This window comes from Gorilla gorilla, chromosome 8, assembly GCF_029281585.2.
Source record: "Gorilla gorilla gorilla isolate KB3781 chromosome 8, NHGRI_mGorGor1-v2.1_pri, whole genome shotgun sequence".
Classification (NCBI taxonomy): domain Eukaryota; kingdom Metazoa; phylum Chordata; class Mammalia; order Primates; family Hominidae; genus Gorilla; species Gorilla gorilla.
This window is the reverse complement of record NC_073232.2, coordinates 129,215,661-129,230,660: the sequence shown is the minus strand read 5'-3', so window position 1 is coordinate 129,230,660 and position 15,000 is coordinate 129,215,661. Positions and strand designations below refer to the sequence as shown.

At 39.3% G+C, this 15,000-nt stretch overlaps 1 protein-coding gene across 5 annotated transcripts in view; it reads left to right on the top strand.

The window, feature by feature from the left end:
- The window catches only part of SHTN1 (shootin 1), a 120,023-nt gene that overhangs the window by 65,671 nt on the left and 39,352 nt on the right, over positions 1-15,000 (top strand). For all 5 annotated transcript variants that reach the window (XM_004050150.5, XM_004050151.5, XM_019034721.4 and 2 more), the window contains exons 10-11: positions 9,444-9,597; positions 11,558-11,657. In XM_004050150.5, coding sequence (XP_004050198.3) covers positions 9,444-9,597; positions 11,558-11,657 — 254 coding nt within the window. The remainder of the gene's footprint in view (positions 1-9,443; positions 9,598-11,557; positions 11,658-15,000) is intronic.

Below are 15,000 nucleotides of genomic sequence, written 5' to 3'. Positions count from 1 at the left end.
AGACAGTGAGTGCAGCCCATGAAGGGTGAGCTGAAGCAAGGTGGGGTGTTGCCTCACCCGGGAAGTGCAGGGGATTGGGGAACTCCCTCTCCTAGCCAAGGGAAGCCACGAGAGACTGTGCTGTGAGGAATGGTGCACTCCAGCCCAGATACTACGCTTTTCCCACCGTCTTTGCAACCCACAGACCAGGAGATTGCCTTGGGTGCCTACACCACCAGGGCCCTGGGATTCAAGCACAAAACTGGGTGGCCATTTGGGCAGACACCAAACTAGCTGCAGGAGTGTTTTTTCATACTCCAGTGGCACCTGGAACTCCAACAACACAGAACCATTCACTCCCCTGGAAAGGGGGCAGAAGCCAGGGAGCCAAGTGGTCTAGCCCAGCAGATCCCACCCCCACGGAGCCCAGCAAGCCAAGATCCACTGGCTTGAAATTGTCGCTGCCAGCACAGCAGTCTGAGGTCAACCTGGGACACTCGAGCTTGGTGGGGGGCAGGGTGTCTGCTATTACTGAGGCTTGAGTAGGCGCTTTTCCCCTCACAGTGTAAACAAAGCCACCAGGAAGTTCGGACTGGGCCGAGCCCACTGCAGCTCCGCCAAGCTGCTGTAGCTAGACTGCCTCTCTAGATTCCTCCTCTCTGGGCAAAGCATCTCTGAAAGAGAGGCAGCAGCCCCAGTCAGGGGCTTAGAGATAAAACTCCCATCTCCCTGGGACAGAGAACCTAGGGGAAGAGGCGGCTGTGGGCACAGCTTCAGCGGCTTAAACGTTCCTGCCTGCCGACTCTGAAGAGAGCAGCAGATTTCCCAGCGCAGCGCTTGAGCTCTGCTAAGGGACAGACTGCCTCCTCAGGTGGATCCCTGACTCCCATGCCTCCTGACTGGGAGACACCTCCCAGCAGGGGTCTACAGACACCTCATACAGGAGAGCTCCAGCTGGCATCTGGCGGGTGCCCTGGGATGAAGCTTCCAGAGGAAGGAACAGGCAGAAATCTTTGCTGTTTTGCAGCCTCCACTGATGATGCCCAGGCAAGCAGGGTCAGCAGTGGACCTCCAGCAAACTCCAGCAGACCTGCAGCAGAGGGACCTGACTGCTAGAAGGAAAGCTAACAAACAGAAAGGAATACATCAACATCAACAAAAGGACATCCATGCAAAAACCCCATCCAAAGGTTACCAACATCAAAGACCAAAGGTAGATAAATCCACAAAGATGAGGAAAAACTAGTGCAAAAAGGCTGAAAATTCCAAAAACCAGAATGCCTCTTGTCCTCCAAAAGATCACAACTCCTTGCCAGCAAGGGAACAAAACTGGACAAAGAATGAGTTTGACAAATTGACAGAAGTAGGCCTCAGAAGGTGGGTAATAACAACTCCTCCGAGTTAAAGGAGCATGTTCTAACCCAACGCAAGGAAGCCAAGAACGTTGATAAAAGGTTAGAGGAATTGCTAACTAGAAAAACCAGTTTAGAGAAGAACATAAATGACCTGATGGAGCTGAAAAACACAGCAGGAGAACTTGGTGAAGCGTACATAAGTATCAATAGCTGAATCGATCAAGCAGAAGACAAGATATCAGAGATTGAAGATAAACTTAATGAAATAAAGCATGAAGACAAGATTACTGAAAAAAGACTGAAAAGGAATGAACAAAGCCTCCAAGAAATATGGGACTATGTGAAAAGACCAAACCTACGTTTGATTGGGGTACTGGAAAGTGATGGGGAGAATGGAACCAAGTTGGAAAACACTTTTCAGGATATTATCCAGGAGAACTTCCCCAACCCAGCAAGACAGGCCAACATTCAAATTCAGAAAACACAGAGAACACCACAAAGATACTCCTCGAGAAGAGCAACCTCAAGACACGTAATCATCAGATTGACCAAGGTTGAAATGAAGGAAAAAATGTTAAGGGTGGCCAGAGAGAAAGGTTGGGTTACCCACAAAGGGAAGCCCAGCAGACTAACAGTGGATCACTCTGCAGAAACCCTACAAGCCAGAAGAGAGTGGGGGCCAATATTCAGCATTCTTAAAGACAAGAATTTTCAACCTAGAATTTCATATCCAGCCAAACTAAGCTTCATAAGCGAAGGAGAAATAAAATGCTTTACAGACAGACAAATGCCAAGAGATTTTGTCACCACCAGCCCTGCCTTTTAAGAGTTCCTGAAGGAAGCACTAAACATGGAAAGGAAAAACTGGTACCAGCTACTGCAAAAACATACCAAATTGTAAAGACTAATGACACTATGAAGAGACTGCATAACCTAATAGCAAAATAGCCAGCTAGCATCATAATGACAGGATCAAATTCACACATAACAGTATTAACCTTAAATGTAAATGGGATAAATGCCCCCAATTAAAAGACACAGACTGGCAAATTGGATAAAGAGTCAAGACCCATCAGTGTGCTGTATTCAGGAGACCCATCTCACGTGTAAAGACACATAGGCTTAAAATAAAGGGATGGAGGCATATTTACTAAGTAACTGGAAAGCAAAAAAAAAGCAGGGGTTGCAATCCTACTCTCTGATAAAACAGACTTTAAACCAACAAAGATGAAAAGAGATAAAGAAGGGCATTACATAATGGTAAAGGTATTAATGCAACAAGAAGAGCTAACTATCCTAAATATATATGCACCCAATACAGGAGCACCCAGATTCATAAAACAAGTTCTTAGAGACATATAAAGAGATAAAGACTCCCACACAATAATAGTGGGAGACTTTAACACCCCACTGTCAATATTAGATCAACGAGACAGAAAATTAACAAGGATATTCAGGACTTGAACTCAGCCCTGGACCAAGCAGACCTAATAGACATCTACAGACCTCTCCATCCCAAATCAACAGAATATATATTCTTCTCAGGATCACATCGTACTTATTCTAAAATTGACCACATAATTGCATGTAAAACACTCCTTGGCAAATGCAGAAGAATGGAAATCATAAACAGTCTCTCAGACCACAGTGCAATCAAATTAGAAATCAGGATTAAGAAACTCACTCAAAACTGCATAACTATCTGGAAACTGAACAACCTGCTTCTTAATGACTACTGAGTAAATAACGAAATTAAGGCAGAAATAAATAAGTTCTTTGAAACCAATGAGAACAGAGATACAACATACCAGAATCTTTGGGACACAGCTAAAGCAGTGTTTAGAGGGAAATTTATATAGCACTAAATGCCCACAGGAGAAAGCAGGAAAGATCTAAAATCGACACCCTAACATCACAATTAAAAGAATTAGAGAAGCAAGAGCAAACAAATTCAAAAGCTAGCAGAAGGCAAGAAATAACTAAGATCAGAGCAGAACTGAAGGAGATAGAGACACAAAAAACCCTCCAAAAAAATCAATAAATCCAGGAGCTGGTTTTTTGAAAAGATTAACAAAATAGGTAGACCGCTAGCCCAACTAATAAAGAAGAAAAGAGAGAAGAATCAAATAGACACAATAAAAATGTAAAGGGGGAGATCACCACCAATCCCACAGAAATACAAACTACCATCAGAGAATACTATAAATACCTGTACACAAACTAGAAAATCTAGAAGAAATGGATAAATTGCTGGACACATACACCCTCCCAAGACTAAATCAGGAAGAAGTGGAATCCCTGAATAGACCAATAACAAGTTCCAAAATTGAGGCAGTAATTAATAGCCTGCTAACCAAAAAAAAGCCCAGGATCAGATGGATTCACAGCTGATTTCTACCAGAGGTACCAAGAGGAGCTGGTACCATTCCTTCTGAAACTATTCCAAGCAATAGAAAAAGAGGGACTCCTCCATAACTCATTTTATGAGGCCAGCATCATCCTGATACCAAAACCTGGCAGAAACACAACAAAAAAAGAAAATTTCAGGCTAATATCCCTGATGAACATCAATGTGAAAATCCCCAATAAAATACTGGCAAACAGAATTCAGCAGCACATCCAAAAGCTTATCTACCACAATCAAGTCAGCTTCATCCCTGGGATGCAAGGCTGGTTCAACATACACAAATCAATAAATGTAATCCATCACATAAACAGAACCAATGACAAAAACCACATGATTATCTCAATAGATGCAGAAAAGGCCTTCGATAAAATTCAACACCCCTTCATGCTAAAAAGTCTTAGCAAACTAGGTATTGATGGAACGTATCTCAAAATAATAAGAGCTATTTATGACAAACCCATTGCCAATGTCATACTGAATGAGCAAAAGCTGGAAGCATTTCCTTTGAAAACTGGCACATGACAAGGATGCCCTCTTTCACCACTCCTACTCAACACAGTATTGGAAGTTCTTGCCAGGGCAGTCAGGCAAGGGAAAGAAATAAACGGTATTCACATAGGAAGAGAGGAAGTCAAATTGTCTCTGTTTGCAGATGACATGATTGTATGTTTAGAAAACCCCATCGTTTCAGCCCAAAATCTCTTTAAGCTGATAAGCAACTTCAGCAAAGTCTCAGGATACAAAATCAGTGTGCAAAAATTACAAGCTTCCTATACATCCATAATAGACAAATAGCCAAATCATGAGTGAACTCCAATTCACCATTGCTACAAAGAGAATAAAATACCTAGGAATACAACTTACAAGGGATGTGAAGGACCTCTTCACGGAGAACTACAAACCACTGCTCAAGGAAATAAGAGAGGACACAAACAAATGGAAAAACATTCCATACTCATGGATAGGAAGAATCAATATCGTGAAAATGGCTGTACTGCCCAGAGTAATTTATGGATTCAATGCTATCCCCATCAAGCTACCATTGACTTTCTTCACAGAATTAGAAAAACCTACTTTAAATTTCATATGGAACCGAAAAAAAAGCCCATATTGCCAAGACAATCGAAAGCAAAAAGAACAAAGCTGGAGTCATCACACTGCCTGGCTTCAAACTATGCTACAAGGCTACAGTAACCAAAGCAGCATGGTACTGGTACCAAAACAGATACATAGACCAATGGAACATAGCAGAGGCCCCAGAAATAATGCCACACATCTACAACCATCTGATCTTTGACAAACCTGACAAAAACAAGCAATGGAGAAAGGATTCCCTATTTAATAAATGGTGTTGGGAAAACGGGCTAGCCATATGCAGAAAACTGAAACTGGACCTTTTCCTTACGTAAACCTTATACAAAAATTAACTCGAGGTGGATTAAAGACTTTAATGTAAGACCTAAAACCATAAAAACCCTAGGAGAAAATCTGGGCAATACCGTTAAGGACATAGGCATGGGCAAAGACTTCATGACTAAAACACCAAAAGCAATGGCAACAAAAGCCAAAATTGACAAATGGGATCTAATTAAACTAAAGAACTTATGCACAGCAAAAGAAACTATCATCAGAGTGAACAGGCAATCTACAGAATGGGTGAAAATTTTTGCACTCTATCCTTCTGGCAAAGGGCTAATATCCAGAATTTACAAGGAACTTAAACAAATTCACAAGAAAAAAAAATCTCATCAAAAAGTGGGCAAAGTATATGAACAGACACTTCTCAAAAGAAGACATTTATGTGGCCAACAAACATATGAAAAAAAGCTCATCATCACTGGTCATTAGAGAAATGCAAATCAAAACCACAATGAGATACCATCTCATGCCAGTTAGAATGGCGATCATTAAAAAGTCAGGAAACAACAGATGCTGGAGAGGATGTGGAGAAATAGGAATGCTTTTACACTGTTGGTGGGTGTATAAATTAGTTCAACCATTGTGGAAGACAGTGTGGTGATTCCTCAAGGGTCTAGAACCAGAAATACCATTTGACCTAGCAATCCCATTACTGGGTATATACCCAAAGGATTATAAATTGTTCTACTATAAAGACACACACACATATGTTTATTGCAGCACTATTCATAATAGAAAAGACTTGGAACCAACCCAAATGCCCATCAATGATAGACTGGATAAAGAAAATGTGGCACATATACACCATGGAATACTACGCAGCCATAAAAAAGGATGCGTTCGTGTCCTTTGCAGGGACACGGATGATGAAGCTGGAAACCATCATTTTCAGCAAACTAACACAGGAACGGAAAACCAAACACTGCATGTACTCACTTATAAGTGGGAGTTGAACAATGAGAACACATGGACACAGGGAGGGCAACATCACACACCAGGGCCTGTTGGGGGGTAGGGGCAAGGGGAGGGATAGCATTAGGAGAAACACCTAATGTAGATGACAGGTTGATGGGTGCAGCAAACCACTATGGCACATGTGTACCTATGTAACAAACCTGCACATTCTGCACATGTATCCCAGAACTTACAGTATAATAAATAAATAATAAAAATAATTTTAAAAGGAAATGTTGATATATATGTAGAGTACCTCTGGATGGACAGGTGGTAACAGTCCCCTGGGAAAGAGAACTGGAGAATAGGGTGGGAGGGAAAGAATTTGATTCTTTCTTTTGTCCCCATATGTAGGAATTACCTTTTCAAGAAAAGAGAAAAAAAAGAATGTGTTTTTTGTTTCAGTTTATGCTAGAATTTAACTTTTGGTTCTGAAAAGTCCAGCTACTTACAGTTAAATCATTTAGTAAATAATACATGCCTAGAACCTACTGAATTGAGCTGAGGTATAGGACTAAATTGTTGTATATATACCTTGTTGGGTACTGAAGATTAAAGTTATCAATGAAATTATAACAATCACTACTTCTAAAACTGTTATACTCTCTGTATATACAGTTATTCTTACAGTCTTTCATGTACAGATGATACTTGACTTATGATAGGGTTATGTCCTGATAAACCCACGTTAGTTGAAAATATTGTAAATAAAAAATAATATACCTAACCTACTGAATATTATAGTTCAGCCTAGCCTACCTTAAACGTACTCAGAACACTTAACATTAGCCTACAATTGGGCAGAGTCAACTGGAAATACAGTATACTCTAGAGCATCAATCCCCAATCTTTTTGGCACTAGGGACCAGTTTCATGGAAGACAGTTTTTCCATGGACTGGGGAGGGAAGAGGGTGGGGGATGGTTTTGGGATGAAACTGTACCACCTCAGATCATCAGGCATTAGATTCTTATAAAGAGTGGCCAACCTGGATCCCTCACATGTGCAGTTCACAATAGGGTTCGCAGTTCTGTGACAGTCTATTGCTGCTGCTGATCTGACGAGGTGGAGCTCAGGCGGTAATGCTTGTTCATGCCTGCTGCTAACCTTCTGTGCAGCCTGGTTCCTAACAGGCCATGGACCAGTACCGGTCCAAGACCTGGGGGTTGGGGACCCCTGCTTTAGAGTATCAGTTATTTACTCGCATGATCATGTGACTGATTGGGAGCTGTGGCTGGCTGCCGCTGCAGAGGATTGTGAGAGAGTATCTTATTACATATTGCGAGCCTGGGAAAAGATCAAAATCCAGAATTTGAAGTATGGTTTGTATTGAATGCATGTCACTTTCACACCATTGTAAAGTCGAAAAACTATCTCAAACCATCCTAAATTGGGGACCATCTGTATGTCGCTTAAAATGTTTCTTAGCTGTCTGTAAGTTCCCTTGCAGATGCAGCAGTCTTTTAAGCACAGCATATGGTTTTTGCAATTATAAAAATAGCATATGCTCCTTATTATACATTTTTAAAATATAGCAAAAGTTAAAGAAGATTAACCAAATATCCCATATTTTGGTGCATAGCTGAACTTTCTGTAAATATATACCTTTATAAATATAGTTTGTTTAAATTGAATCATACCATGCATACTATTTTATGCCCTGATTTTTTTTCCATTGGTAATATATCTTCTCATGTCAGTATATAGTAAGCTATGTGATTTAAAATAGTTGCATAGTATTTCATTGAATAAACATGCTATAATTTATTAAATCAAAAATATTGGTGGACATTTAGGTTATTTGCAACTTTTTGCTGTTGTAAAGAATACTTCAGGCCAGGTGTGGTGGCTCACGCCTGTAATCTCAGCACCTTGGGAGGCCGAAGCAGGTGGATCACTTAAGGCCAGGAGTTCGAAACCAGCCTGGCCAACATGGTGAAACCCTGTCTCTACTAAAAATACAAAAATTAGCCGGGTGTGGTGACATGTGGCTGTAGCCCCAGCTACTCAGGAGGCTGAAGCACAAGAATTGTTTGAACCCAGGAGGCGAAGTTTGCAGTGAGCCCAGATCGCGCCACTGCACTCCAGCCTGGCCGAAAGAGTGAGACTCTATCTCAAAACAAAAACAAAAACAAAAACGAAACAAAACAAAAATGGTTTTACTGAATCGAAAGCCTTTCTTTTTTTTTTTTTTTTTGAAGACTTTTGATACTTATTACTAAATTTGTGTCCCCCAGGAGTCTTTTAAAATATTACCTGAATTTTTCTTTTGAAAATGGGTACAAAAGTGACCCATGTTTAAAAATTAAAGTGTCTGTGTGACTAACAAGTATATAAAAAATGCTTAACATCACTAATCATTAGAGAAATGAAAATCAAAACCACAATGAGATACCATCTCATGTCAGTCAGAATAGCTGTTACTAAAAAGTCAAAAAATAGCAGATGTTGGCAAGGTTTCAGAGAAAGGGGACGCTTAAACACTGCTGGTGGGAATGTAAGTTAGTTCAGCCATTATGGAAGGCAGTGTGGCGATTTCTCAAAGAACTTAACACAGAAATACCGTTCAACCCAACAATCCCATGATTGGATATATGCCCAAAGGAATATAAATCATTCTACCATAAAGACACGTGCACACATATATTCGTCGCAGCACTATATGCAACAGCAAAGTCATGGAGTCAACCTCAATGCCCATCCGTGGTAGACTGGATAAAGAAAATGTGGTACATATTACACCATGGAATACTGTGTAGCCATAAAAAGGAATGAGATAATGTCCTTTGTAGCAACATGAATGGAACTGGAGGCCATAATCCTAAGTGAACTAACATGGGAATAGAAAACCAAATGTTCTCACTTCTAAGTGGGAGCTAAGCATTGATTACACATGGACACAAAGAAGGGAACAACAGACACTGGGGCTTACTTGATGATGGAGGGTGGGAGGAGAGAGAGGATCGAAAAAGTATCTATCAGGTACTATTCTTTTTACCTCGGTGATGAAACAACCTGTACACCAAGCCCCTGTGACACACAATTTACCTATATAACAAACCTGCACATGTACCCCGAACCTAAAATAAAACTTAAAAAAAATTAAAGTGTCTGGTACATAACTCCCCAGTAAATTTATTTTAAATCAGCTCTTTAGCTGATTTATGATTGTGTGTTAATTGTATCTAGCATTTGCATGGTTGTTAAGATGGATTGGAATCTGTTTGCTATGAAGTACAGTCAAAGGGAAATATTTATTTTTTCCCTTTCTTTTCTTTGACAAAGGAAAAACTGTCAGCCATAAAAGTCTTTTTTTTTAATGACTTATAGGTCAAAGAATTAGAAGAGCAACTAGAAAATGAAACACTCCACAAAGAAATACACAACCTCAAACAGCAACTGGAGCTTCTAGAAGAAGATAAAAAGGAATTGGAATTGAAATGTCAGAATTCTGAAGAGAAAGCCAGAAATTTAAAGCACTCTGGTAAAAGCATTGAGTAGGCTACTATGTCTTACTATTAATCTTTGAATTACTCATGCCTAGTACAAAACCTGGCATATAGTTAGTCTAGAACATTTACTGAATGCTGTGGAAAAATACCAAGATTTGTTTTTAAATTCCTTCATTTCTAACCATTGCAATTCAGTAGAATAGCTGCTGTATTAAATAATTCACAAATATTTAGACTAATTTTTTGGACTTAGAGCCCTTGTGAACATCATATACAGAATTTAGACACAGAGATACCATTAGCCTAGGAAGACCAACTTTTCAGCATTTTTCAGAGCTTCAGAGATGAATGTTCATTATGTACTTTATTTTGTTCACTTAGAGTGCATTTTTAGAAAGAATTAAACTTTTTAAAAATACTGTCTTCATCTTTGGTGTTCATACTACCTTCATCTTTGGTGTATAATAATACACATGAAATAATACTTTCTATATTGTACCTAACAATGAACTGGGCAACAATATATCTATTAAATGGAAAATATTTAGAAACACCAGGGGATACTTAAATCAAAAGATTTATTCATTCACTTCTAGAAGGCTTAACGGGAATGTGCGAGTTAGATTACTATACAGGCATATGTGTAAGTCTCTGTTGGAAGGTCGGTAATTTAAGAAGGCAGGTACATTCCCTTTATAATAGCTTCAATATTCACTTCAGATATTTTTGGTTAATTTTATACTAGAATTTTGAAACCTATGCAGAAGAACCATGTAGGCCTTTTTTCCTTCTAAAAGCATTCAGTGCTTTCTAATCCACAATGAAAATTGATTATAATTTATTTTTTAATTGATCCAAAATTAAGAAGTATTCCATTCTTTTTAGTGAATATCAGAGTAGCCTGTAGCCAAAGCCATCTTTATTATGAATGGAAGAGGCAGACACTGGAAATATATGAGGTTCAAATCTGAATGCCTTTTATTAATACTTATTATCTGCTGTGTGTGTACCCAGCCCTATCCTAGGAAACAATAAGAAATACAGAAGAAAAGAAACCATGCTTTTTGTCTTCAGAGAACTCAGATTCCCCTTGGAGGGATAGGTGCATGCACATAAAAAGACCAGAGGATTCTCAGTTTTGGAGAGCATAGCCCACACTGCCTATTTAAGTGTTGAGGGTAAATACAAATGGACAGATCCCTGGGGGTACACTCAGTCGGGGAAAGTGGAATGGCTGTGGATGGGGAGAGCTACTCTGAATGCCAACAGTATGCAGCACCTTTTACCCATTATCTCATAGGTATTAGCACCTGTGATATCAACTTAAGTTCAGTTCTTTGAAGTCAGGTGTTATGTCTCCTGTAGCACCATTCATAGGCACTTTCACGTCATTGGTGCTTAGTGAAATGCCTTCTTCATGAAAGACTTGAAGGAATATGATGCATTTCCAGAAATCTCTTCAAAAGAGCAAAAAGTTTCTGAGTTACAGATTTAGGCAGCTGAATCTGGTTAAAATCAAAGACTGTAGTATTTGCAGTTTTTGAAGGAAATTAAGCAGGGGAGAGAAGTATGCAGCTATTAAAATTCATTACTAAATGTCATCTGTAAAATTAATTCTTGGTCTGTACACTTTTAAAGTATTAACAATTTCTTAGTGTTTGAGTCATATACTTCGTTGTTAACAAATGTTTCTTCAGCCTACTCACTTCTTCCTACCCTTCAGCCATTGTTTTTAATTTTTTTCTTTTCTAAAGTTGTATATACATCAAAAAGATAACATTTAATATTGATGGATAGGAGTCCTCTCTTGCATTAGCAATAGACTAGATAGTGAAAAGTTTAAAAAGGTCTGCAATTTCATATTGAAATTTCTAATTTTGCCTTAATAAAAAGAACTTACTTTTGAGAAAGGTTATGTTCTTTTTTTCACATGTATAAACAATGTTTAGTTGCTTATTTCAGCTCTCTTCTGAATGTTTGCTCTCTGTGCAGTTGATGAACTCCAGAAACGAGTGAACCAGTCTGAGAATTCAGTACCTCCACCACCACCTCCTCCACCACCACTTCCCCCTCCACCTCCCAATCCTATCCGGTAAGCACATCCAGGAAGACTGCTCTGCATCAAATGTTCTTCTCCATCAGATTGTGCCATGAGAGGAGTCATCTTAAAAGCATGAAAGATACTAGCTGATGCTTCTCTTGGAAATTTTTCCAAAGGCCAGTGATATGGTTTGGTTGTGTCCCCACCCAAATCTCCTCTTGAATTGTAGCTCCCACAATTCTCACGTATCGTGGGAGGTAATTGAATCATGAGGGTGGGTCTTTCCATGCTATTCTCATGATAGTGAATCTCATGAGATCTGATGGTTTTATAAAGAGGAGTTCTCCTGCACAAGTTCTCTCTTCCCTGCTGCCATGTAAGATGTGACTTGCTTCTCCTTGCCTTCCGCCATGATTGTGAGGCCTCCCCAGCCATGTGGAACTGTGAGTCAATTAAACCTCTTTCCTTTATAATTACCCAGTCTCGGGTATATCTTTATTAGCAGCATGAGAATGGCCTAACAAGCCAATATATTATTCCCTTCTTGTAGTATATAAATTTCATTCAATAACATTAAGATTTCCTTTAATGGTAAGAACAAGGAATTTTGAGCTTTTCCAGAATGTGTTTACTTTTCTGTCTTGCTAATTCGAATTTGAAAAGCTGTGGTTTGTTCAATTATTTTAAAAATAAAAATACTAAATGAAAACGTAAACATACTAATTGTTATAAACTAGTAATTAAACTAGAAGTATTAATTACTTTTATCCCTAACCTCATATTTATACCTTTAGTAATGCTAAGAGAGGAACCTTCCATAAGAAAGATAAATTATGTTTAAATTCTTGTGGCAGGAAGTCACATATGCAGACAGGAATTCGTATTTTCTGAAGCCTAAGGTGACATGATGGCATTATGTACATCACTTGAGCACAATACACACTAGGAGATTTAGAGTCAAATTTTGCCTTTTTTGTGGTTCCACATGCCACCATCCAGAATTACATAAGACAACCTCCTTGCCATGGTGACAGCTTACATGCTCATGTCATGATGTTAGCTGCTTTTGTATAATTTATTCTTTAACAAATGGCATTTTAAAACTTTTGCTAGGGTTTTTTTTTTTAAACCTTTCATTAACTCATGTGATTTGTTTAATCCTTTCACACAGAGAGGCCATTTATTCATACTTTGCACCTTTGCTGATCCATCTGAATAGAATGAGTAGCATGTTCCTCCCACACAACTATGAAAATGGGACTTTGCCTTTTAAAAAGATTCTCATTAGTTTTCCTTACTGAGTAGGGTATGACATAATCTACTTTAAGCCATTGAAGCAGTCAAGGCAAAATAATTTTTACACGTGATCGATCCAAGAGTCAATTGAAAGAATTTCAGGTATTTTAAAATCTTTCTCTCCTGGGTAGCTAAATCTGTAGGAGATATTCTGGATTTGACATTTAAAATTGGAAATTCATCACTTTGATCTTTCTCTAAGGTCTGGGATTTTGAGCTGATAAGAAAGGTCACTTCTGTCCATGAAGAGGGAGAACGATTAAAAAGTAATTACAGTCTTGCTGTTGGCCTTTAATTTTTATTCTCAGAAATGTTGAGAGCCCCTAGAATTAAAAGTAAAGTATAACCTAAGTAGAATTTTTTTTCCCAAAGAGCACTTTACAGTTACGCTGAGAAACGAATGTTCAGGACTATTTGTGTCTCAAGTGTGAACTCTTTTATAAGGCTCTTTAAAGAAAATTTTATTGAATAATATGATTTTTATTTTAAGATGAATTTAAATAGTATAGGACATAATTTTTGAAAGAAAAGAGGTTTTTTTTGTGAGGAGTGCTTTCTTGTCAAAGAGGTATATTTGCACATGTATTGAGTTTGAGTGGATTTTGAATTCACAAATCAAAGTTTTCTAACTTTGTTCCTGATCTATTTGTTTCATCCTGATGTAAATCATGGTTAGAAATGAAAGTGGGAAGAAAAAAAAAGACTAGGGCCTGTAGCTTAAGTGGCTTACTGCTTTTCCCTTCTCTTCCCACTCATTTGACTCCAAGAATAGATAGAAGAAAGAGGAAGAAGGCAAACCTTGGTCACTTTGTCCCAGTGGTAGTGAAAGTAGGACAGGTTCTATGCAGATATAGTTCATGGGGAGAGGGTTGAGGCTATTAAGTGCTTTTTTTAGAGAAACAGAACCAATAGAATGTGTATATCTATAGATACAGATATAGGCAGATATAAATACAGATTTATTATAAGGAATAGGCTCATGTGATTATGGAGGCTGTCAAACCCCAAGATCTGTGGGGTGAGTTGGCAACTTGGACACCCAAAAGAGTCAATGGTGTGGTTCCAGGCTGAGTCTAAGGGCCTGAGAACTGGGAGAACCTATGGTGTAGTTTTATTCCAAAGTTTGACAGGCTCAAGACCCAGGAAGTGGCAGTGTTTCAGTTCAAGTTCGAAAGCAAGAAAAAGCCAATAACCCAGTTTGAAGGCAGTCAGGCAGGAGGAATTACCTGTTAGTTGAGGGAGGATCAGCCTTGTTGTTCTAATTAGGCCTTCAAATGATTGGCTGAGGGCCACCCACCTCAGGGAGGACCATCTGCTTTACTCAGTCTACTGATTGAAATGTTAATGTCATCCACAACATCCTCATGGAAACACCAGAATAGTGTTTAACCAAGTATCTCGGGCACCCCGTGGCCCAGTCAGGTTGACACACAAAATAACTATCACAGTGGAAATGACGAACACCTCTTGAAAAACTAACAGGTGAAGGCCGGGCGCAGTGGCTCACGCCTGTAATCCCAGCACTTTGGGAGGCCGAGGCGGGCGGATCACAAGGTCAGGAGATTGAGACCATCCTGGCTAACATGGTGAAACCCCGTCTCTACTAAAAATACAAAAAAAATTAGCCAGGCGTGGTGGGCGCCTGTAGTCCCAGCTACTTGGGAGGCTGAGGCAGGAGAATGGCGTGAACCTGGGAGGCGGAGCTTGCTGTGAGCCAAGATTGCGCCACTGCACTCCAGCCTGGGCGACACAGCGAGACTCCATCTCAAAAAAAAAAAAAAAAAAAACAGGTGAAAATTCTCCACTGAAATGTTCCATCTTGGGATGACACATGCCTGAAATTTTATTCATTCAATTGAAATGACAGTGAAATGGGGCAGTGATGGCCAGAGGTTTGAGTATGGGTCCCAGAGGTCTTGACCTAATCTCCTCTGGCCTGTGAGTCCTGCCTTCCCTGTAGTCTGAGTCCCATCTTGACTGTTGATTTTAATATTGCAATGATTTTCCTCTGAGCACTGTATGTCTACAGCTTATGCTTCAACTCAGAGTCCTTTAAGCTAACACTTTCCGTCATCTAGGTGATTTATGCTAATAAACA